The following is a 26,814-nucleotide window of genomic DNA, read 5'->3' as shown; positions in this document are numbered from 1 at the left end:
AAGGAACTGTGTATAGTGTTAAAAGCATCACTGCATACCTGCCATCCAATAAATGACATTTTAATTTTAAACAAATGAACTGAAATTGTATGTTTAGTGCCAGCAAATTACTTCCTAGAGAAAATCTTCTAAGCTTTTCCACCTAACATTATGTATTTCATTTTTAGACAATGTCTAAGGCTTTTAAGTTGTTTAATCCTAAGTCCAGTATTCTGCTGTGTCCTTTACTTCAATAGCAACATCCTTGGACACAATCATATTGAGGGGTTTAAAGTAGAACAATATCAGAAGTTAAGTAAGGAGAAAGAGTTGGTGAAAAGTATCATGACATTTTCTTATGTAATGGGACAAAGTGCTATAGCAAGACTTTCAGAATTCTAACAGAAATTTCCATCATTGAACTAAAAAGGAGGTCAGGGAGTTCCCTAGGACCACGGTTGGGCTCAGTGATTCACTAGAAGGACTCAAAAAGCTGTTACAGTTGTGGTTATAGTTTAACACAGCTGAAGGATAGAGACTGAAATCAGCGAAGAGAAAAGGTGCACGGGGTGAAGTCTGGGAGGAACCGGGCACAGGCTTCCACTGTCCTCTGCTAATGAAGTTCCACTCCTGGCACGAATCTGTGACAACCCTCACAAAGAGTTGCCAGCCAGGGGAGCTCACTTGAGCCTTGGCGGTCAGGGATTTTTATTGGGGTTCAGTCTTGGAAGCATGTAGCGCCTGCATGACTGACTGTAGCTATTCAGATTTTGGTCCCCCAGAGCAAAGACAGTTCATTGTGAATCCCATTGTTAGTATAAACTGTCCCATCTTAATAGTACCACATGGCCCAAGGCCTCAGACACCCCAAAATCCTCTTATCACATAGAATATAATGAGAGCTCAGAACTCATCTCCCATGAACCAGACATGGGCCAGTCCTTTCTTAGAAATGTGTAGGATTTGAGTTAACCCTTTCCTGCAATGGCACCCCAGGAGAAGGCAATGGCACCCCACTCCAGTACTCTTGCCTGGAAAATCCCATGGACAGAAGAGCCTGGAAGGCTGCAGTCCATGGGGTCGCTGAGGGTCGGACACAACTGAGCGACTTCACTTTCACTTTTCACTTTCATGCATTGGAGAAGGAAATGGCAACCCACTCCAGTACTATTGCCTGGAAAATCCCATGGATGGAGGAGCCTGGTAGGCTGAGTCCATGGGGTAGATGAGGGTCGGACACGACTGAGCAACTTCACTTTCACTTTCACTTTCCTGCATAGCTAGGTAGGGCCTTGAACATGGTATTAGTGCTTCCTAGAGTCATTATTATTAGAGGGTAAATTTATGCTATAAGGACATATTCTAAATATGCATAGTTTTAGGTAAATAGGTAAATGAATGAACCAGAGTAGATTATGTATGAGAAGTTAAATGTATTTTGTGGTACTTTGCCTGAGAAATATATAATTGTTGTCATGACTTATTCCTCAGAAGTTTGCAGATACTGGGCTAGAAAAATAGAGGCATTGACCTCCAAGTATGTGGTATTGATTGGAGTCAGGAAAGAGGTAGAAAGGAGAGAGGGTAGCCTGGAAGTTGATGTTGAGGCAGAAGAATTAACTCATGCAACTCATGCAGCTACGGAAGCTGATTGTCTGCAAGCTAGAACCCGGGAAAGGTTGATGATACAAGTTCCAGTCTAAGGGCAGGAGGAGATGATGTCCGTGCTCATCAGTAAGGCAGAGAGAAAGGGAGGGAGTGGGAGGGAAGAGGGGATTTCTCCCTTCCTCTGACTTTTTGTTCTATTCAGATCCTCACTGAATTGAACAAGACTCACCTACATTTGAAACAGCAATCTGCTTTACTCAGTCTACCACTTCTAATGCTAATCTCTTCAGGAAACCTTTCACAGACACAACCAGAAATAACATTTCATCAAATATCTGAGCACTGTATGGCTGCAGTCAGGTTGACGTATAAAAGTAATCATCACAGGTGCTAAGAAAGGAAGTCATATAGCTCAAAAATCAAAGGAGGAGATTTGGTTACAGAATTAAAGATACTTATGTCCACAAATTCAAAGAATTACATTGCTAACTGAAAATTAATATATAATGCCATTTATGACTTCCCTGGTGGCTCAGACAGTAAAGCGTCTGCCTACAATGTGGGAGACCTGGGTTCAATCACTGGGTTGGGAAGATCTGCTGGAGAAGGAAATGGCAGCCCACTCCAGTACTATTGCTGGAAAATCCTGTGGACGGAGGAGCCTGGTAGGCTACAGTCCATGGGGTTGCAAAGAGTCGGACACGACTGAGCAACTTCACTTTCTTTCACTTTCATGGGAAGTAGAAAATGTATTTCGATCAAACATAAGATTTAAAAATTTTAAGTTCAGAAGTAAGTTTTTCATCTTTAAACTTCAAAACTGTTGTTTCTATGTTTAGGATATTTTTCTGACTGGGTGAGCACATATACAATCAGAATGGTTATCTCTCTCTCTGTATAAAATTTGGTTGCCGAAGAAATAGTATTAAATGTAGAAACTTCTTTTCTCCTCACATGTGTTCAGTTACTTGGAATGTGTAGCCTCAAAGTTATAAATGTGCCATTGAGCAGGAAGAAAGACCAACTTCTTGGCATCAAATACTTTATATTTGTCAAAATATCTGATATTTGTAGGCTTTTGAAGACTCTACAAGGTTATGAATACATGGTGCATTGTACCTGTTTTAAAAATAACCTTCTGTGAGTGATGGTTTGTGAGCACTTCCTCCTGGTGTCATAGCACGCTCTCTCTCTTGTGGACTGACCTTGGTGTTCTTATTGGCAAGATGATGACAACTGCTAGCGTTTGTGGAACACTTTCTAAATCCCAGTGACCCTTTTAGTGCTTGAAGCTAATTTAAGATCACAGAAACCCTGTGAGGAATGTATTATTTTACCCATTTTACAGAGGAGGAAACAGGAACATCGCTAAGGATGTGGTGGTGCTGGGATTCAAACTCTTTAAGTCTGGCTCCCGCTTGTGCCCTCAATCACTAATCGGGTTCTGAGGTGAATGATGAGAACTAGCATTTCGGGGGAACCCTTACCAGAAAGTGTTAATTACTTTATAGGTGTTATGTCGTTTAATCTCCCAACCAGCCTGTGAGACAAATACCATTGTCCTCTTCATTTTAAATAAGGGATTTGGTTTAGCTTGTCCACAGTCACACAGTGGTGAAAAAAGCCACTCTGACCCCTGGGCCAGCCTTCTTAACTGCCTCAGCAGTCTGCCCTTATGAATCTGTGGCAGGAAGAAAATTTTTCCTTTACTTTTCATGGACATTTCCTGGTTTAAATTAACTGTTATTTGAAACTGTATGAGGTTATATTTAGCTCTTGGCTTCATTATCTTTATTCATTTTCTTTACATGCTTTATGCTTTTAGTCAGTTATGCCAGAAAATAGTATTTTCATGTTTAAAGCTATTGCTGAGAAAGTCACAGCTAGTTTTTGAAACTCTTCTAGAAAAATCTTTGATTACGAAAAATTTTGAAAACAAAAAAGATTGCTAATTTTCTTTGGGGCCAGGTACAATAAGTTAAATAAATTGCTTTGGACTAAGGGAGAAATTTTACCTTGTAGCCTCATGCCTAATATAGTTTCTAGGTTTATAGCTGCTCAATACATAGCTGAATTAATGAATAAATACAAGAAAGTCTTACTCCCAGTATAGGTAGGGAATTGGTATTCCAATTCTGGAAAACAATACAGTGGAAAACTTAAAATACGTAAGCTACCACTTTTTAAAAGATTCAGAATGCCAAAAAAGAAATACACTTAATTATACTAAGATCTGCTGAAGAAGGGATAGGCTACCCACTTCAGTATTCTTGGGCCTCCCTGGTGACTCATCTGGTAAAGAATCCACCTGCAATGCAGGAGACCTGGGTTCGATTCCTGAGTTGGGAAGATCCCCTGAAGAAGGGAAAGGCTACCTACTCCAGTATTCTGGCCTGGAGAATTCCATGGACTGTATAGTCCATGGAGTCACAAAGAGTTGGACATGACTGAGCGACTTTCACTTTCATACTCAGCATTAGATTGTTCTGAAAATAATGTAAGAATAAAAAATTCTGAAAATAGGATTTTGTCATCCAATGTCATCATTAAGAAAATCCATTAAAACTGTAACAAGTACCAATCAGAAGATATCCAACTGTTACACTGCTAGATAAACTAGAATTTACTTATAGCTTGTCTTAGAAAGTATAAAACCATTTCATTTTCTCTTTGAGCATTTTTGCGGGCAAAATTCAGTACTCTAGTAGTCTCATCAGTGACGTTGTAGATACTTCTCTCCCCCTACTCTCTGTCCTGTTCTCTGTTTGCCTCCATGAAAATTTTACTTCCTCTCTGCTTTCTGTAGGACAACCACTCTCTCAAAAGAAGAATCTTAATGGTTTTTAGTTTTGTAGAAATGTGTAGCAGGCAAAACTCTCCGCCTGAATTATACCGTCAGTTTGATAGCCACTAAATTACTCAAACAAAAGTCTGTGGTGCATGCGAGATGGAGATTTCAGATTTGACACCAGAAAATATGTATGATCATTTAAAAATATAATCTAGCTTAATTCTTCTTCTTATATAAAGAAGTTATACAGTTACTATTGTTGATGCTGCAAAGATGTGAACTTCAGAGAAAATGTGGAATGAGAAAATGTGGAATCTTTTAAACAACTCTCCTAGAGACACATGGAAATTTTCTTTGACTGTGCAGGGCTGCACTTAACTTACAGACCTAACCTAAAGTTTCTCCAGCGTTGAGTGTGAAGGGGGTGAACACCATTATTATACACAGTGTGGTTTTGCCGTGTGGGTTCAGGGTTATGATTACTCCCTCAGTAGTTTGTGTAAATTCTTGGGGTTCTGCATGTTATAATTTCATATTGTGGACTTTTGTTTGGAAATGACTTTTTGGGGAGATATATTTCATTTCACCCTTAAGTAAGGAAACAGTAAGCCATCAGTAAAAAAAAGAACTTTCATTTTGATTAAGAGTGCTTGGTTTTTAAATTTTTCTTTTTTGGCTGAGTCCATAGGCTTTACACATCAGGGAGTATAATTTTAGGGAATGATTGTATGGTACCAAAACCATATGTTTTCTTAGCGTTTGATATATTTAAGAATAATATTAGATTTATTTCACTACAAAAGTCTACCAAGGACCTATAAGGTTTTATTTTGATATTGAGGAAAAATAATTTTTAAAATTATCCTAATGATGCATTTAATAAAATTGAAATAGAAAAGCGAGGAGAACTTTAAATATATATATATTCTACTTAAAACATATGGAAACGGTGCAGTAGTATGTGTGAGACCACGGCAAGATGTTTCTCAAATACTTGGAAATAGGTTTCTTTGAGAGTCAAACCCTAAAATAGATCAGAGAAGGAAATATATAGCTCTACTGGGAGATATTAGTGCTCTCAGACCATTGGGTTTGCCTAAAACCTGACTGGAGGCCTAAACAGGAAGGGAACTTGGGTTTCATTGGAAGCGTGAAGAAGAAGGAGCTGTAGCTGTAGACTTCTGCAAGGTCCACGTGTTTACCAGGGCATAAGGTACAATGTCAGGGGCATTCAGTTGTCTGGTTTACTAGACTGTTTTAGTCCTTCATCAGTAAGGGCACCTCCAGTTCTAGTGTGGGAGGGTCAGCTATCCTTGACATATATTTGGTTGGCCAAAAAGTTTGTTCGGCTTACAAGACAACCCAAACGAACTTTTTGGCCAACACAGTATTAACTATTGGGCCTGTCCATTGGGTTGGGCAAACTAGAATGGTTACTGTTGATCTGAGCTTGGTGTGGAGGTGGTACAGGAGGTCTGGGGAGGGGTTGGTGGTGCACATTTACTCTTCTTTCCTAAATAACATTCAGTTCAGTTCAGTCACTCAGTCGTGTCCAACTCTTTGCGACCCCATGAATTGCAGCACGCCAGGCCTCCCTGTCCATCACCAACTCCCGGAATTCACTCAAACTCACATCCATCAAATCAGTGATGCCATCCAGCCATCTCATCCTCTGTTGTCCCCTTCTCTTCCTGCCCCCAATCCCTCCCAGCATCAGTCTTTTCCAATGAGTCAACTCTTCGCATGAGGTGGCCAAAGTACTGGAGTTTCAGCTTTAGCATCAGTCCTTCCAAAGAACACCCAGGACTGATCTCCTTCAGAATGGACTGGTTGGATCTCCTTGCAGTCCAAGGGACTCTCAAGAGTCTTCTCCAACACTACAGTTCAAAAGCATCAATTCTTTGGCGCTCAGCCTTCTTCACAGTCCAACTCTCACATCCATACAGGACCACTGGAAAAACCATAGCCTTGACTAGATGGACCTTTGTTGGCAAAGTAATGTCTCTGCTTTTGAATATGCTAACTAGGTTGGTCATAAGTTTCCTTCCAAGGAGTAAGCGTCTTTTAATTTCATGGCTGCAATCACCCTATTACAATTCATTTTTTAGCATTTATTTTTAGTGGTATCCCAGGGGCATTTGTGACAGGGGCTGACAATGCAGACTCCATTCAAGTGCAGTTGTGGTGGTATTCTTGACCGTTTGAATTGCTCCAAGCCCAGGGCCCTTCCCACTGCCTTGGTTCTGATTCCTTATACACCAGGCAATTATCTAATACTTCTGCTTCCTGTGTATTTTTCTAATGAAGCCAGAAAATATTTCCCAGTCTTCTTGATCATTGTATTTCTGAAAAATGAATGCACTGACATTTATATATGCTGAGGGAGGAGGAATTTAGTTTTATTATCATAACATCAGCTGCCATCTCCTAGGATGATCAGCTGAGATGATAATCTGAGCCAAGACCAGACCCTGGACTGAGGTGAAATCATTAACTCTGGCAATGGCAGTAGATATCCTCCAAGTACTCATGTACTCCTTTCACGATATAAACCTGTTACTAGGAAATAGCTCCCCAACCAGAGATTGTTTTTCCCAGCACTATGCCTTTCCTTCCAAAGAATACAGTAATAAGCAGTCACTTTTTGTACACCGAAAGTAATTAACTGGCCTTGGAAAGCAATCAAACTCAGTTAATAGTTCATTTAATGTTTATGCTTTTCTTTGGGGGCAAAACCCCCCAAAAAATTTTGAAAAATGTCAAGGATTATATGCTTTCCTTTCCAATGAGCGTTGAGCTTACTATGAATGATGCCTTAAAGAATCGGGAGCCTTGAGTTCTAGTTTCAGCTAAGTCTCTTAACATGTGGCATGACCTTGCCCTAGTCAGTTGACATCTCTAGTTCTCATTCTTTTACTTATGATATTTAATTTTTTTCAAATAAAATATTTTATGGGTCAGTTCAGTTCAGTTCAGTCGCTCAGTCATGTCCGACTCTTTGCGACCCCATGAATCGCAGCACGCCAGGCCTCCCTGTCCATCACCAACTCCAGGAGTTCACTCAAACTCAAGTCCATCGAGTCGGTGATGCCATCCAGCCATCTCATCCTCTGTCGTCCCCTTCTCCTCCTGCCCCCAATCCCTCCCAGCATCAGGGTCTTTTCCAGTGAGTCAACTCTTCGTGTGAGGTGGCCAAACTACTGGAGTTTCAGCTTTAGTATCATTAGGTTAATATAATTCTGCATGTCTGAAACGTCTTCCTTTTTGTTAAAAATAACAAATATTTATGGAGCTCTTATTTCATGTCAGGTTTTATGCTAAGTGCATTATATAATATTTATTTGCCTCAGGAAGTTGGGACCATTTTATGAATGAGAGAATGGGGGTTCTGAGAGCCGAAGTCAGTTGATCAAAACCAGTAGACAACAGAGCTGGAACTTATACACAAGTCTGCCCAACTCCATGCCCATAATGTTAATTAGTGCTGTGCTTCTTAGACTTGGCACATATTTTAAGGGGTTTTTAAATCCATCTTAATTTGGGACATGGTTTACTTTCTATAGGGTGATTTCTTACTTCCATCTTTATACTTTCTATATTTCTGAAACCAGAGGAACTGAAAGAACTTTTGTACTACTCTGTGTTTCGTTTATAAATCACCCCAGACTGTTTGGAAACCCACTTCATTTTTGAAACCCAGCGTGCTGGTATAGTTTTCAATTCTGTTCCTTCTCGGTATGTGCTTTCTGTGCTTTCTTTGTGTAAGGACGACAAAAATGGAAACTTTTAATGTTATTGAATGTTAAACATTTGGCTAAAGGAGAGAACTTTGGTTTATGCCTTAGGAGATTCAGGTTTATTTCTGTCTCTAGATATTTATGCTGAGATATTGTGAGAGTAACTCTTAGTACTGTTTTGCCATGTTATTAAATATGTGAAGAGCATTTCACACAAAATCGCTGTGTGTCAGCAATCATAGTATCTGCAGTGGATTGTTGGAACCAGAATTAAAGCAAAATAACTTTAGGCTTATTGTTGCTCTGTGTGGACCTACTTAAGATAATTGGAATTCGGGCGGTTTGTTAAATCCTTTTTACGTTATTTGACTTGGCCTTAGCATAATGCCAGTTGGACGGCTGCAGATATATGTAGTGCATACAAGCAGATAAATGATTATATTTCTGTCTGAATTATCTCAACTGTACTGTATTCATTGATTAGGTCTAAAATTAGGAATGTTTTGCTCTCTGATCTGTGTCGAGTGAGATGAAAGAATGGGAAGGAAAACTGAATTAGGAGAGAGAGTTGGTGGAAGAGAAGAGGAAAGAAAGGCTGTTGGGGAAAATGAGGCTAAAAAGCGTCATTCAGAACCATTCTGAGAACTGAATTATGAGTAAACTGTGCACTACTCATAGGCAGCCTCTGAGCAGAGCTCACGATTTTGCCATTTTGAGGGTGCCTTGCTCCTGAACTGGGCCAAGGGCAGCTTAAAGATGTAAGGGAACTGGCGGTTGTTTTGTGTTAAAGAGATGGGGAGAGTCACGGTTGGTCATTTTGGTAAACTCTTTAGCCTTTAATAACCATTGTTTCACTCAGCATTTTCAGCATCTTCCAAACTTTGGTCATTCAGGCACCACCTTCAACGGTTTTTGCCTTATCCATTTGCTTTTCTTTTAAACTTACTTTTAAACTTAAATGTATTTTAAACAGGAACTTTATGTGTCTGTTGAAATCTGGTTTGATATGATAGTTATAGCTTTTCCTAATGTGCACTGAAATAAGTACATGAAGTTAGCATAAAGCCTAGACACCAGTGTCCACCTAAAATTACCTTGAGAAATGCTCCTTTCATCTAATTCCAGCTCTTCCCTTGGCAAAGAGGGTACACAGAACACTGAGGGTAGATGGTTAAAGGGAAACCCAAAACCTGGATATAGGGGCTTTTCAATAAAAACCTAGACAGATTTAAGATGGTAGATGAGAACTAGGTCTCCCTTTGGGTTACCAGCCTAAAGACTTTAGTTAAGTTTCATTTCTTCTTTCTTTTTTTTGGTAAACTACTGAATGTTTTTTAGGCTACAGGAGTGTCTAGGCCTCATGAGTATTTTTCTGTATTTGTTTCCTCGCAGAAACTGTATCTCGAAAATTCTGAACTTGCTTTAGCTTCAAGTAAGGAGGAGTAAGATTTCTCCTTGCTCATTTTAGTGATAAGATCCCCTCTATCACTTCCTAAGCCCAGAAGTTCAGTGTCTGTGACCTGCCTTGTACATGCCAGGCACACACTGCTAACCCCTGTGATGCAAAAAGGAAGCTGTGGTCCCCTCTTTGGTGAGGTCTGGCATAAACAGCTGAAACAGTCCCATGTAATACAGACGTCAGCCGGATACAGGAGATGCTAACTCTTTGGGTAGATCAGCAAGGCCTTCAGAGCTGGCTGCGTGTATGCCGTAAGGAGAGCAGCACAGTTTGTGCCCCTGTGAGTGTCATAGTCTTTTCTCCTCCGTCTTCGTAGATGATCGTTTAGCAGAATTTCTGTGGGTTGTACCCTGGCCCACATGTATTCCAACAGGAATGTTTTCAATGTGTGGTAACTCAAGCCTTGCTGCCCTGACACCTCCACATGAATTCGAAGCAATAACTAGGGAACCTTCAGTAACAGTTGGCATATTGAGATGGCATCATTCCCAAAACAACATCTTAATGAGGTCTGTGCTTCAGGAGCAACGCTTCTAGTTTAAATATACTCGGGCATGTCCTATGTAACTGGAAGCCATGTGGCAGAAGTGGCTGTGATCACAGCGTGGTTCAGTCCTGCATTGGGAAGGTCTCATTGGAGCAGCTTCTCTAACCTCAGCGACTCCAGACCTGGGTAGGAGGGTGCTGTACATAAGGCAGGAGAAAGAGAATGTAACAAATCAGGGACTTCTCAGAGATTAAGACTCTGCCTTCCAATGCAGGGGGTGTGGGTTTGATCCCTGGTTGGGGAACTAAGATCCCACATGCTGCAGGGTGCAGCCAAAAATTTAAAAATACAACTTTTTTTTTCTTAGAAAAAGAGAAAGTAAGATAATAAAACATATCAACCTTAGCCCCTTTTAGGGAATGTGTGTATAGAAGAACCCTCCTGCAAGTGCAGGAGACATGAGAGACCCAGGTTCAATCCCTGGATCGGGAGTATCCCCTGGAGAAGGGCACAGCAAGCCACTTCAATATTCTTGCCTGTAGATTCCCATGGACAGAGGAGCCTGGTGGGCTACAGTCCATGGGGTCGCAAAGAGTCAGACATGACTGAAGCAACTTAGCATGTACAAAATCTGAGATACAGATTCTAGTCTTCACAGAGCTTCCAACCCATCCCTCCAAACCCCACGCCACCTGCTTACCCACCTAGAACCTGAGCTGCACATTTAAAAACCAGTAGTTCAGAGAAGATTCTCAGTTCTATCTATGTAGAGGTCAGTTAAAGGAGAAACCTCCAAGCCATCCTCACCCTGGGATGCTAATTGCTAATTAAGTGCTAATTGCATTGATGGCCCCATCCAGTTTTAGACCTTTGGGGATTTAATAATGCAGGCTTGTTTTTTTAATTAGCACACTTGTTCTCTTCAAGAGCGGAAAATAAACTCCAGGGTGAGGGTGGTGGGGAGTGAGCTTTCAGACCAAGCCACGTCTCTTGTGTTACCAGAGACCACACCCCTCCTCAGACATAACCACCGAAGACTTGTTTCTTTTGGCCAGCTCTCTGACCTTGAAGGATCCAGCCAGCCGCCTTGAAGATTTGGGTGCTAGACATAATACGGGTAGAGTCCAAGAGTTATTTCTATTTTATATATTTTATGTAGCTTGGCTATATTCATTTTGTATTCGTTAGAAGTTCTGTTCTTGAAGTAAGTCTAAAATACTTAACACACACACTGCCACTGACTTTTTTTATATATAGGCTAAAGCACATTCAGAAATATAAAGAATACTAGAATTTATGGCAGCATCCGCAAATGATGCTGTGTTGTATCACTTGGACACAGACCAAGTTAAGAGTATGGATTGTTCTCCACTGTGTGTTAAACCCTTGGTTTTCTTTCTTCTGAATGTGATGAGGCAGATTTTCCTTGGAAAAATGGTTTGCGTTCAGCTGGGGAGATTGATTTTTTTCCCCATCAGTTTCTCCCTTTAATAATTGAAAACTACTGTTCATTATTTACATAAAACTGTCTTTTTCTGGTCTGCTTTCCATAACCTTTCCCCTCTGAAGAATTTTAAGAATTCCCTGACTTGCCTCTGGGGGATTTTATGCCTGCTTTATCCCAGATGTGGGACATAGACCAGGCTGAGGGGTTTCTTTTTTTAATGTTCCTACTTTGAAAGACATTCTTTAACTAGTGAGCAAAGCTGCCACTGAAGAAAAGGATTTTCAAGAAAGTTAAGCAGTTTAAGAAAAGATGTGAGCTTGGTTTAAATGTCTGACTTAACTGAATGACACCAAAATCCTGAGTGCGAACTAAAAAAAGTAGACAGTAGTTTCAAATAATAATGGGAAAATGCACACGCATTCTTTCAGCCTTTTAAGTTTGGAATTGTATTTTCTGAATGAAGGCATGTCAGTCTCCAGTCCCAGCAGCCCCGTGTCTGATCTTGCCTTGCATGCCTGCTGATGTCATCTCAGGGAGCGCACGGGCTTAGCAGATGTTTACCCTACTTCTGTTAGTTCTGTCCCCACCTTCTGCTGACACAAAGAGGATATTCAGCCTTACTCATAATATTTTGTCTGCTCACATTCATATAGATGTATTGATCCTAATCCCTCATTCAGAATGGAGAATGTTAGAAGGAGGGGAGAACTTAAGAGTGCAGGAGGCTGTATTAAGACAGGATTTTCTTATTTTTTTCCTAACGTCCATTCAGATTCCCAGACATTTCACCATCAGCTTTTGGTTATTGTAGCCTTCATAGTAATGTCAAAAAATACCAAAAAATTGAAACGCTTTTGTGTGATAAAATGTGAGAAGAATGCCAGCTAGGGTTTTTCTTCTCTACTCTAGCAAATATTACACCATTTTCCCAAGTCCAAAGTTCTGTTTTCCATGATGAATATATCTGATGTATCCTGTGTAATTAAATTATTAGGTTTTGGTTTCTTTCTAGTTCAAATTTTTGTTGCATTTTTGAAATATCTGAAAATTCTTAAGCTTAATTTTCATAGTATGCAAAGTGGCTGCCTACCGTATATTTCCTGCTTCACCACGGTCCCCTGGCTGACATAACCTCCTCTCCTTTTTATTCTCCTGTAGGATCTTTCGAAGATGGTTTGGCTGCCTTGGAGATTTGGAGATCTGATGCCACGATGAGGACTCACACACGGGGGGCTCCCAGTGTGTTTTTCATATGTTTGTTTTGCTTCGTGTCAGCCTGCGTCACTGACGAGAATCCAGAAGTCATGATCCCCTTCACCAATGCCAACTATGACAGCCACCCAATGCTGTACTTCTCTAGAGCGGAGGTGGCCGAGCTCCAGCTGAGGGCCGCCAGCTCCCACGAGCACATTGCTGCCCGGCTCACTGAGGCCGTGAACACCATGCTGTCCAGCCCCTTGGAGTACCTCCCTCCTTGGGATCCCAAGGAATACAGCGCCCGCTGGAATGAGATTTACGGCAACAACCTGGGGGCCTTAGCAATGTTCTGTGTGCTGTATCCTGAGAACATGGAAGCCCGAGATATGGCCAAAGACTACATGGAGAGGATGGCAGCTCAGCCTAGTTGGTAGATTTTTGTCTTTTTCTTCTTACTGTATTAACTCTGTGATTTAAGGAATGAATTCATAGGGACATGAAATCTCAGAAGCCAGATTTTCATATACTGTGTATGTGTGTGTGATTGAGGGGGAAAGATTGCTTGTTATTTATGTTGTCAGTGGCTTCTGAATGGTCTCTAGTTTCGAAGACCTAGTAACTTCCAAGTTTAAAGTTAGAAGAAAAATATTTATGGATACAATCTAACCAAAGAAAAAGTAATTTGCTGCCTTGAGTAAACAGTATCATCTTGATTGTTGAGATTTCTTTCCCCCTTGTTTAACACACTTGTATTACTATCATCAGGTCTTAGGTTCTGACCGACCCCCAAGTGATTAAAACCTTTTGCCAGCAAGAGATTTCCTCCAATTAAGATTTCTTTCCATTTTAGGACAATTAGGAGCTTGAAGAGCTAAAAGTAAATGTGATAGGATTAACTGACAATTTATAAACAAGATCTTATCCAATAACCAGCAATTTGCCCAAACCTGTATGAAAACCAAAGTTGTAGTATAATTTATGTGAGGAATTCTAATTATGTAATAATTTACTTTCAGAAGTTCAAAATTTGAGAACAAACTTCCTGTCACTTCTTGATTAGCTTAAATTTATTTGTTTATAATTGATGTGCTTACCTGATTCCAAAAGGTATGGGATGAATTAATTAGAGATTCTGTGGGTATTCTTATTTAAACTGTGTTTTAATACATAGTCAAAGACCAATTACATTAAAACAATTGCAAACTATATGAAATATCCTTTTAAAATTACATAGGCTGTTAATTGTCCTAGGGTTAGAAAGAGCTCATTTTTAAATGATTAGAAAAATCAGTGAATGCATTTAATGTTGTAGGGAGTTACATCTCCCATATCATAGGGGTGAAGAATGGTAGCTTGCAAGCTTCCTGAATTCCGCCAATACAGTAAATAAATGTAATTCTTCCTAAATTTCTGCAATATTATAAAGAATGTTGTTTGCTTATAGAGTTTGAAGGATTTCCTGAAATTTCTTACTGAAAAAGATTATAGAAGCATTGGTATTACATTCATATCAGAGCTTATTTTTAAGGCTTATTGTTAGGTATGTATAATCATTTTGAAGCTTACAATATTTTAGATTGAAAAGAAGCTTTTTATTTGGATTGTTTCAGAGCTGATCCATATATGCCATAGTTTCTGTTCTTGATTAACTCATTCTATTCCTGACTCCAAGAAAGAACATAAAAGATGTATGACTTCAGTTTTTATTTGCCAACCATACCTCAGTAAAGCTTGCAAAATTTTTTTGAATAATAAAACAATGATGTATGAAAATTGGATATTTGAACTATAAATTTCTGTTAGCAGATATCACAGTTACTTGACATTGTACAGTTAGTTAAAAATGGCAGCCATGTTCATAGTATTTGAGGAAAAAATCTTTTTTGTCTATAAAGGTAAAGTCCTTTTTGTTTTAGATAGATAAGTGAAATTTGACAGATTAAGATACTGATGAAAATGTTCCAGAGAGCCATTCTGGAACATTAATTTCACTTCATGAAAGAGTAGGTAACTGGGAAGTGCCACTTTATAATGGAGACTTTATCAGTATAAATACAATCACATTAAGAGACTTGCACAAGACCTGTGCAATTTTATTATAATAAAAAACATTCAGGCATATAAACACTAACTTAAACAAATGCTGTCATTAGAAAGGATTAAAAGAAGGAAAATAAAACTTAAAAATGATCATTTTCATAGTTTCTACAGGTTCAGAATTACTGGTTGATGGAGATATTGTAGAAATATACTAGAGGCCTGGCACTTTTTTTGTGGCAGTATTAATAAAAACAGGTATAACTCTATGCCATTATCCAGTAACCCAAAAGCCAGCCTGTGATTTAATAGAACTGAACAGTTGATTTCTTTCTCTTGACCTCCTGGTAGATGAAGGTCAGAAATTGAGAATTTACCTTTATATCTGCTGTGTATTTCCAGAAGTTATCCTAGCATAAAAAGTCAAGCTACTGGAATATTTTTATCTTGGGAAGGACTGTTAGGAGGTGGTACTTTTAAATGGTTTTATGGAAATTACAAGTTTTAAGAGCTATCGCACCCAATCCCTAGACCCTTTTTTTTTTTTTAACTTTTTTATTTATTTATTTTTTTAAATTTTATTTTATTTTTAAACTTTACAATATTGTATTAGTTTTGCCAAATATTGAAATGAATCCGCCACAGGTATATATGTGTTCCCCATCCTGAACCCTCCTCCCTCCCCATACCATCCCTCTGGGTCGTCCCAGTGCACTGGCCCCAAGCATCCAGTATCGTGCATCGAACCTGGACTGGCAACTCGTTTCATACATGATATTATACATGTTTCAATGCCATTCTCCCACATCTTCCCCCCTCTCCCTCTCCAACAGAGTCCATAAGACTGTTCTATACATCAGTGTCTCTTTTGCTGTCTCGTACATAGGGTTATTGTTACCATCTTTCTAAATTCCATATATATGCGTTAGTATACTGTATTGGTGTTTTTCCTTCTGGCTTACTTCACTCTGTATAATAGGCTCCAGTTTCATCCACCTCATTAGAACTGATTCAAATGTATTCTTTTTAATGGCTGAGTAATACTCCATTGTGTATATGTACCACAGCTTTCTTATCCATTCATCTGCTGATGGGCATCTAGGTTGCTTCCATGTCCTGGTTATTATAAGCAGTGCTGCGATGAACATTGGGGTACACGTGTCTCTTTCCCTTCTGGTTTCCTCAGTGTGTATGCCCAGCAGTGGGATTGCTGGATCATAAGGCAGTTCTATTTCCAGTTTTTTAAGGAATCTCCACACTGTTCTCCATAGTAGCTGTACTAGTTTGCATTCCCACCAACAGTGTAAGAGGGTTCCCTTTTCTCCACACCCTCTCCAGCATTTATTGCTTGTAGACTTTTGGATCGCAGCCATTCTGACTGGTGTGAAATGGTACCTCATAGTGGTTTTGATTTGCATTTCTCTGATAATGAGTGATGTTGAGCATCTTTTCATGTGTTTGTTAGCCATCTGTATGTCTTCTTTGGAGAAATGTCTTATTTAGTTCTTTGGCCCATTATTTGATTGGGTCATTTATTTTTCTGGAGTTGAGCTGTAGGAGTTGCTTGTATATTTTTGAGATGAGTTGTTCGTCCGTTGCTTCATTTGCTATTATTTTCTCCCATTCTGAAGGCTGCCTTTTCACCTTGCTAATAGTTTCCTTTGTTGTGCAGAAGCTTTTAAGTTTAATTAGGTCCCATTTGTTTATTTTTGCTTTTATTTCCAATATTCTGGGAGGTGGGTCATAGAGGATCCTGCTGTGATGTATGTCAGAGAGTGTTTTGCCTATGTTCTCCTCTAGGAGTTTTATAGTTTCTGGTCTTACGTTTAGATCCTTAATCCATTTTGAGTTTATTTTTGTGTATGGTGTTAGAAAGTGTTCTAGTTTCATTCTTTTACAAGTGGTTGACCAGATTTCCCAGCACCACTTGCTAAAGAGATTTAGACTCTTAAATTTTTAATAAATTGGAGTTCAATATAATCAGTCCCTTTTTGAAACTTAAAATACTGCTGAATGTTTTCGTAGTTCAACTATCTATATTTAAATAAACTAAATCGTATGTCCCTATTGTGCCCAGAGAAAGTATTGTAGGTGTTGTCACTGTCTTAGAATATAGTTCACCTATATTTGGTTTCAGGGGAAAATAAAAGACTTTTATTTATAAAAGAGATCAATATTTAATACTATTTAATTTTTAAAAGCTTCCTACAATGGCTTCATCAAGCTTAATACATTTGCCATATTCCATGAAGATCCTTCCTACTCTTTATAAAAACCTATGAGTAAATTGTGTCCATTCACTTGTTCAATTAATAAACATTAACAAACATTTATTGAGCATCTGTTATATGTCATGTACCATATAGATGCTGGGGATTCAATGATGAAAAAACAAATAGCTCTGTACCTTTAAAATTTGCACCAAGGATAAGGGCTGCAAACACTGGGTATTTGAAACCTAAGCTAGGACTATATTCTCTGCTCAGAATTAAGTGTAAGGATCACTTAATGCAGGGAGGGGGGTGGTGGTCATTAGTTTTTATTCATGAATTACTTAAAGATTTGAGGAATAAATGAGATATTGTAAAATACTTTATTAGCACAGTTCCTGTCACACAGTAAGCCTTCTATGAATAAGAATGACAATGATAATTATTGTTACTGGTATTTACTTAGTATTTAGACCTTGTTTAGTTTATAATTTGGTGTATGTAGGCTGTAAGGAAACAGTGTTTGTTTGGGATTTATTTGGAGACTTTGCTTATCTTTGTTCAAATTGCTCTCAAAACTAGAACATCTGTTTAACGTATAATATGTTCCTTTTGGCATTGTTCCATTAAAACTTTCAGTGTTGCTCCCTTGGGCCCTTTTTGTTAGCAGATAAGAATCTGATGGTAGCACCAATTGTGACGGCTTAGGGAAAAGGAACAATGATGTGTCTTTTGTCTGGTATTAAAAAGAAGTACACCTGACATACATATGCATACAGATTTATTAATGTAGTTCATTTAATTTGAATATTTTTAAAGTAAAGAGCTAAAAGGTCACAGCTGTAGATTTACTTAACAGTCTAAGGCCATTGGAAAAGTTAAATGGAAAATATTATCTAGTTCTATACTGATCTTATGTGTTCATCTGATAAAAAGAAAGGGATCTCATAGATTGATAATGATGTTGGTGATTGAAAAACAACCACATGCAGTACTGTCATCTTTTAACATTATAATTTTGTGTGTCAGTGAGTACACAAGGATGAGACGTGTCTAAGTCCTGTATCTGCTTTTGTGGAGATGTCCATATTCTCTTTCAGAAGCTCTCTCTGCTTTGTTCTTCTATCTTTTGAATGTCATGCATTCTTCAATACATTCTCCATAACAGTAAAAGTAACAAGGTAATTGAATTGTTCTTAACTTGGTTGTAAAAATCAAATTTTAAAAGATGTTACTTTAACCTATATATAAAATGGCACATTATTTTTAGCATCACCAATAATGTCTTTGACCTTTTAAATTAAGCCTTTTTTCCTCTATAGGTCTCCTCTTCCAAATGAGAGCTAGGATTTGGGTTACAGTTGGCCCTGTTTTATATAAAAGAGTGATTAGAACTTCATTTTACAACTGCTTTAAGAAATTAAATGAGCTGAGATCATAAATCTAGACCGGTAACAATAGAAAATGTGTTTCTATTACACTTAAAGTCATTTCATTTTTTTATATCATTTAATCACCAGAGCAAGTTCTATATATGTCAGTTGGCACATGGGGAAATTCTCTTTATAAATGGTTGATTTCTGCATTCAGTCCTTACCTAATTAAAAAGGGAACACTGTTGGGTGCCAAAAAATGAAAAATTTTCCATCAGTTTTTTTTCCTCAAGAGCTTAAACTTTAAGGTGAGAAAATAATAAAAGCAGATCTTAGTCAAGATTTAAGAGATTTCTAAAGAGTCAGTTTTTGAAGTTTTGGAATAAGCACATATTGCTCAGTTTTCCTAAAATTTTCATATGTGTGTATATTTTTATTTACTTATCTTTACTTTTTTCTACTGTACCTTTCTTCCCAAAGATTAAGGAAACAAAGCATAATACTCAAATAAGAACTAGCTGAGAAACAAAAGAGGAAAGGAAAAGATTGAGAATATCAGCTGGACTAGCAAGGGGTCAGCTGCTGAAATGCATCTTATGTCCGATGAGTGAATGGGCCACAGGTGGGCCCTAAATTCTTTTATTTTTTTTTTTATTTTTATTTTTTGCAAATGCCAACTGGGAAGAGTGTTTATTTTAAAAGTAAAAAAAGTAGGTTCAGTTAGTTTTGAAGTATAGTGTCCCTGGGATTAAAAATAGATCAGGTACTCCCAACTACTACTCTTGACTCAAGGATCAGAAAGAAATTTCTCCTGGAATTTTCATGAAAAACTCTCATGGTAGTTTCATGAACATCCTTCCAGTGCATGTGTGATGAATTGCACAGTGCTATCTTTTTTATACTATACTAGACTAGACTGAGGGCAGGACTGGATCTGTTTTGCTCATACATACCTCTGTCATCTCCTAACAGAGTATCAGGTATATTTTTGCCCAATGAATGAGTGCTCTAGTATCCTTGGATGAAGGTTCTTCAAAGTGAAATTGACTAAAACTAGAGTGGAGGTAGAGGGGATGGACATATGGGTTAGTCCCAGGCTACTCTACTTTTCTTTCCTAGTCTAGCTTAGTCCTTCAGTAGAATTTTGCTCATGCAGAAAAGTGAGATGACGTATACCTGTCAGGTGGCCTCTCTGTACATTGTGTGTCTCAGCTGAGCTTATGATAGATGGGTTCTCTGAGCTTTGTATTACACTACTCTGCCTGTTCTTACAGTAATCTTCTATACCTAAAAACAAACAAAAAACTCACTTAAATGATCATCGGAAATCACACCACACCTGAGTCACTTAAGAAAGATATAGATAAGTTGACCATATCACACCTACTATGAAGAAATGAATGTATTGAACATAGGTTTAAAATAGAATTGTAACAAAAGATTTGTTGTTCAAGCTCTACTGACATCATATACTTATCCCATGTGCATTTCTGAGCAACGGGCTTTTCAAGGCTTTTGTCTAAACATTGTAAAGCCTGGGGAAGGAGCCAAGCATAGCAGTCCTCGGATGCAGAGCTGCACTTGTATCTTGATTCTACTTTATTAGCCTTTAGCAGGTTTTTTTTTTTTTTTAACTTCTATAAAACCCCAGTGTCTTTGTCTTAAAAATGTGGATTGATTCTTCCCATGCGAAAAATGTTGTTCCAAGGGTTAAATGAGATAATGCATGTAAAGCTCTTAGCATTATGTGCCTGATACATATTTTACTAAAAAGTTTATTTTTACTATGCAGAAATAGATATGATCATGTAGCTTTATTCTTGACACACAGGACTTCATTTTACCTATTCACTCTGGAGTTGGGTTTTTGAGAAGTACTCATTTTGCATCATTTTCTTCCCTTTCTTTACAGTATTTTTGCTTACTTATCATCAGAAAATAAATCATAGAGGAAAGAAATTACTTCACTCTTGCATGGCTGCCAGTCAGCTACAGGAATTCAGAACTGGTGAGGGAAACAAAGAAAGTTGAACTTTTGGACAGAGGAGTAATTATTTTATTTGCAACAGACGGTGTATTAAATTCTTTGCTTGTGCAATGCAAACTTCTGGAGAGTGACATCTGAGGGCCCCTTTGCAAAATAAAATACAAAAAAAATAATAAAGTAAAAAAATGCCCTTGGCATATCATGGTGAACCAATCAGTTTTCTTCCTGTATGTTCCAAAATGAAGGGTGAGCACGTCACTCAGCATGGTGTGCTGGGCTTCAAATGCAGTTCCCTACAGCTGTCTCTCAGGCTTTTTACTTCTCTAAATTGCACAGTAAAGCTGGGGATCAAAGTAGGGGAGGATGTAGAGCCACAGCACCCTAAGTAAAAAGATCGGGTTTTCCTCTCATGACCTTACAGTGGTGAAGACCTGGAGGCGTAGCCCATAGTGCACCTGGAATCCATCCAAGGAAACAAATCCAGTGGACTCAACTGCAGGGTCTCTATTAACCCAGCCCCCAAGTCCCCTGGCTTTTTCTCCTTCATGCTTTCCCTCCCTTCTGCCCTTCCTCCTCCTTCCCCTTCTGCCTCTCTTTTTCTCTCTGTTCCATTCATTCAGTGATCTCAAGAAAGACACTGCTTTTACCCTGCTATAAATCCTTGCAAACAGAAGTCTGAAACTGATGACAACAAGGCTTTTTATGATGATCAGATTCTTTAATATTTACAGAAACACATTTTAGGAACCTGGCCATTGGGAATTCCTTTCTGGTATACCATTTAATAAACAGGTTTTTGCCAGCATCATTCCAGGTGAGGGCAGTGGGCAAGGACTGGTGTTGCGAGACCTGTGGCAGAAGGAAGCAGGTGAGGAATTGCTCAGGGAGAGGCCAAATCAGGTGTTAAGGTTAGCTGAGCATCTCAGTGCTGGTTTTCATACACAACAAGGAGACTTCTCCATTCAGATGAAGTGAGGTTAAAATAGTTTAATAATGCTTCTTTCTAACAACAAATGTGAGACATTTTATATCATCTCTGTTGTTGTTCAGCTGCTAAGTCATGTCTGACTCTTTGTGATCCCATGAACTGCAGCACACCAGGCTTCCCTGTCCTTCACTATCTCCTGGAGTTGGCTCAAACTCATGTCCATTGAGTCGATGGTGCCATTCAACCATCTTATCCTTTGTCTCTCCTTTCTCCTCTTGCCCTCAATCTTTCCCAGCATCAGGGTCTTTTCCAGTGAGTCAGCTCTTAGCATCAGGCAGCTGAAGTATTGGAGCTTCAGCTTCAGTATCAGTCCTTCCAGTAAATATTCAGGATTGATTTCCTTTAGAATTGACTCGTTTGATCTCCTTGCTGTTGAAGGGACTCTCAAGAGTCTTCTCCAAGCACCACAGTTTGAAAGCATCAGTTCTTTGGTGCCCAGCCTTCTTACGGTCCAGCTCTCACATCTGTACATAACTACTGAAAAACCATATCTTTGACTATATGGACCTTTGTCAGTAAAGTGATGTCTCTGCTTTTTAATATACTGTCTAGGTTTCTCATAGCTTTTCTTGCAAGGAGCAAGCATCTTCTAATTTTATGGCTGCAGTCATAGTCTCCAGTGATTTTGGAGCCTGAGAAAAGAAAATCTGTCACTGTTTCCACTTTTTCCCCATCTATTTTCCATGAGGTGATGGGATTGGATGCCATGATCTTAGTTTTTTGACTGTTGAGTTTTAAGCCAGCTTTTTTACTTTCTTCTTTTCACCCTCATTAAGAGGCTCTTTAGTTCCTCTTTGCTTTCTGCTGTTAAGAGTGTTATCATCTGCATATCTGAGGTTGTTATTTCTCCTGGCAATCTTGATTTCAGCTTGTGATTCATCCACCCCGGCATTTCACATGATGTGCTCTGCACGTAAGTTAAATAAGCAGGGTGACAATATACAGCCTTGACGTACTCCTTTCCCAATCTTGAATCAGTCCATTGTTCCATGTCCCGATCTAACTTTTGCTTCTTGTCCTGCATGTGTGCGTGCTAAGTCACTTCAGTTGTGTCCAACTCTTTGCGACTCCATGGGCTGCAGCCTACGCAGCTCCTCTGTCCATGGGATATTCCAGGCAAGAATACTGAAGTGCATTGCCATGCCCTGCTCCACATGATCTTCCCAACCCAGGGATCAAACCCAGGTCTCATGCTTTGCAGGCAGATTCTTTACCACTGAGCCACTGGGGAAGCCCTTTGTGTCTTGCATACACCTCTAAACATACCCAGTTGAAAAGAAATCCGAAGTTAGTTTTCCTGTGGGGTCTGTTTGTTGTTTGAGTGTATTGTTTGTTGTTTGAGTATAACATTCAGTATTGATGCAACCCTCAACTGTCTCCACAGTGAGTAACACTCTGTCCTACCTCCTGCTCTTTTAGTGTCACTTGTTGCTTTTTTAATAAAAAAAATCACTGTGGGCTTTTAGAGTTGTCCTAGGGAGCTGTGCTTAAGGCCAGAGGAATCCTCATCCTTCTTCTGAAGGGGTTCTAAATCTGGGCTGCTCACCCCATATATACAGCAAAAATGCACATGCGGTAAGTGCCACACCATCTTTACAGTCTGGCTCTCAAATTTATCTAACGTTAAACTTGCCAAGTATGTTGCTTAAATTGTAAGCATTCCTTGCCCTGTATCTTGAGAGATTTGAGTTAGCAAGTGCTATACACACACACACACACACACACACACATATATATGTATGTAGGTATTCTATTTCAATATTGCTTTATAATCTTTTTTTTTAAGTTGCCTTTATTAAGTGAAATAGTTAGTACTAGTACCACTTAAGATGTAGGGCCTTGTCGACATTAAGTTCCTACTAGTTGTGTATGAAGAGATATTTACAACTACTGGAGAGGAGCAGTGACGTGAGTATGTCTGTGCAGTCTTTTGTAAGGCTGGCTGGTTCTTTTTACCGTAGTTATCTTCAGAATGGCTCTTTCCTTCTTCATCTCCTTCTGCCGTATCTGTCAAGAGAGCATGTTTTAGCTGTGTTTAACACAGTCTCTTTCCTCCATCCTTCCTTTTTCATTGCAATGTCAACATGCTGGTTTAGGATAGCAGGAAAAACCATAGTCAGGAGACAGATCATTATGTTTCTCACGTAAGCCTGCAGTTTAGAAGCTTTGTGTGTGGATGGCTTTGAGGAGAGGAATCAGGCGGAGGGGAACTAGGTGGAAGCTTAGGGAGGAAGTGAAGATCACGGCTAAGCCAGAGAGAAGAGGAACAAGAAGGAATGAATTTAAGGGACATTTAAGACAGAGAATCTACAAAGAGATTGATTGGATATGGGACACTGTTCCTCAAACTATGGTTCCTTCATCAGAGTCATACAGGTGTTCTTAAAAACAGAGCTTCCAGGAACTGGCCCAGACTCAGGGAAACACGATCATTTGGAGTAGGTCAAAGAACTTCTCCTTTTAACAAGTTCCCCCTATGGTTCTAAGGTACCTACAAATTAAATAGTGAAGGGAAGGGAGGTAGAAAGCTTGGGACTTGGTTTTTGTCTTGGGCAAATGGGTGCACAGTGATGCAGACAGGAGATGGAAGGTAGAGTGGGTGTGTGGGAGAGAAAAGATAGTTCACATTTAAAAATATATATTTATTTATTTTTTGGCTGCACCGGGTCTTTATGGCCACGTGCGAGCTTTTCTTTGGTTGTGGTGAGTGGGGCTGTTCTCTAGTTGCAGTGCGTGGGCTTCTCACCGCAGTGGCCTCTCTTGTGAAGCATGGGTTCTAGGGTGTGCTGGTTTCAGTAGTTGCAGCGTGTGGGCTCAGTAGCTGTGGTGCACGGGCTCAGTAGCTGTGGTGCACGGCTCAGTAGCTGTGGTGCTTAGACGCAGTTGCTCCTCGGCACGTGGGACCTTCCCAGACCAAGGATCAAACCCGTGTCCCCTGCATTGGCAGCCAAATTCCCAACCACCTAACTACCAGGGAAGTCCGTAGTTCACTTTTTTGCATGACTTTTCCCTCCACTTTAATGGTCTCACTTTGTTGGTATCACCAACTATATGGAGAGATGAATTCAAAGCCCCCTGTCCCTGTAATCATTACAAGTGCTCATAGATTCTCTTGGCAAATACTTTGGTATATATTTATTAGTATAATTTTAAAGACTTCCTGGCCATATCCGTTCATTTTTACACATTCATCACCTACCACTTTCTCTGTTCTATGGCTGCCACAGAACAGAGAAAGTGCCACACTCCTTACCTCTAGCCGTTTCTCTCCTTCCTCCCCTTTATTCAGTGCTTCACTCTCACTACCCTGAATACATTTTGCTGTTGGTGGTGGTGGTGACATTGTTGGATATGGGTGAGCTCTTCAGGAAGAATTATCTTTAGGTGGTTAAAAAAGATCAGCCTGTCATCATTCCTGTAAAACATGCCCCCATCCACAGCTTTCAGATTCTTGAAATCTTTTTATTTCCTAGAATGTTGTGATTTTAGTGTTGTAAGCTTTTCACCGGCAGGCGTTGATGTGCTTCCTCAGTGATTCACTGGGCCGTGTGCACTGACATTTTCAACTCTGCCTCAATCTGGGTGGTAATAAGTTTACAGACCAGCCCTGAGCTGACCTTTCTGCCTGCAGAGATCCAGACTCATCCACCCCTTTCCTTCCTCCTTTTCCCCAACTCGATGTAGACGTCAGGATCCTGTTTAACTTCTCCTTCTTCCATAACATTTTCTCTAGCCCCTCATCCATCTCAGTTCTCATAGGTATTATTTTTCATGTGAACTTGTTGGTTTTACAGTAGTAACGGGGTTACTTACCTCGTTCTCTGATGAGGAGTGTGTGTCTTCAAGATGCAGCTTAAAGAAACTTCTTCGTAAAAACCGTTTGAACTCCAGTTTCTACCCTGCCCTGGCCAGTGTAATTCAGGTGTGCCAGGGAACCCATGCAGAACTCTCACAGGATGTTTCGCCTGCACTATAATTGTGGAGATTCTACCATTTGTCTGCCTCTGGCACATAAGCTTATTGAGAGTAGTACCATCATCATGTTTTACTTCTCTGGCCTGAGAGTGGAATATGCTATAGGGGCCACAAGGACACTAATAATAACTTAAATGGAATGAATGAATGATCATATTTTGATGAGTAGTCTAGGCTTACCATGAGCAGGAGTCCAAGATCTGTTTTCAGTTTTGAATCTGATCTGGTGCCTTGTGCACTGTGGATGGTCACACTTATTTGGCCTCACTCTCACTCTGAGGACCTGCCTGCTGTTCATCTGTAATCAGAGGTGTTGCACCTTTGGCCCACTCAGAGGCTGGTAGTGGGTATGTCAGGATTTGACATCTCTGTCTCTAGTTCCCCAGGGAGTCTCAGATTCCCTGCTCTTTGAAGCACTTCTCCTGCACCTGGTAGTCTCTCCTGCCTAATCTCTTGAGTTTTGGTGTCCATCATCTTAACTTCCACATAATATTCATGGGTACTCCTGGTCAGGTAACCCCAATAGAATTTTGTTTTTATTTTAAAGCCACCTGCTTCAGTATTTGGAATGAATGGTAGTGATGTTAGGTGGTGGGAGTGATACTTAATTAGAATTAAGATCAAGGACCATGGTGTCAGACTTTCATGTTCTAATCCCATATGTGAACCATATGACATGGAACATGTTACTTGATATCTTCATGACTCAGTTTCCTCATCTGTAAATTGGTGATAAACATTATATAATACTTACCTCGTAGTGTTTAGAGGGTTAAATGAATTAATGAAACAGTAACTGGCAAGGTGTTAGCTATTATTTTTATCTTTATTGCTTTGCTTTTGTGTTCTTATACTTTGATGTCAGTAAAGGTAGTTTTCATTTATAAACAAATGTATGCATATAATTCATTTTATGCAAGGTTATTGTGTACTTACTCTGTTCTAGATGTTGTACCTAGGCATTGGGATATAAAAAATTGACACAAGTTATACATCTTGCCTAGAATTGTTGATCTAAGGAAAATATGAACTAATAGACAATATTAATGCAGATGATAAGGCTGTGATTGAGAAAGTACAGTGTGCGGTGGAAGACAGAGAGGTAGTTAATACTTCAGCATGCCCAGCATTGGAGTGTTGGAAAGGCTTTCCTCCAGGGGCCTGAAGGACAAATAGGAATCAGCCAACCACCCTTATGGCAGAAAATGAAAAGGAACTTAAGAGCCTCTTGATGAAAGTGAAAGAGGAAAGTGAAAAAGTTGGCTTAAAACTCAGCATTCAGAAAACGAAGATCATGGCATCTGGTCCCATCACTTCATGGGAAATAGATGGGGAAACAGTGGAAACAGTGTCAGACTTTACTTTTTTGGGCTCCAAAATCACTGCAGATAGTGACTGCAGCCATGAAATTAAAAGACGCTCACTCCTTGGAAGGAAAGTTATGATCAACCTAGATAGCTTATTGAAAAGCAGAGACATTACTTTGCCAACAAAGGTCCGTCTAGTCAAGGCTATGGTTTTTCCAGTAGTCATGTATGG

General features: G+C 39.4%; 1 protein-coding gene across 1 annotated transcript in view; it reads left to right on the top strand.

Moving 5' to 3' along the window:
* The window catches only part of DSE (dermatan sulfate epimerase), a 79,947-nt gene that overhangs the window by 16,135 nt on the left and 36,998 nt on the right, over positions 1-26,814 (top strand). The window contains exon 2 of the mRNA XM_010861825.1: positions 12,667-13,135. Within this exon, the coding sequence (XP_010860127.1) occupies positions 12,720-13,135 (416 nt within the window). The 5' untranslated portion in view covers positions 12,667-12,719. The remainder of the gene's footprint in view (positions 1-12,666; positions 13,136-26,814) is intronic.

This window comes from Bison bison, unplaced genomic scaffold, assembly GCF_000754665.1.
Source record: "Bison bison bison isolate TAMUID 2011002044 unplaced genomic scaffold, Bison_UMD1.0 scf7180017864473, whole genome shotgun sequence".
NCBI lineage: Eukaryota > Metazoa > Chordata > Mammalia > Artiodactyla > Bovidae > Bison > Bison bison.
This window is presented reverse-complemented; position numbering and strand designations above follow the sequence as displayed.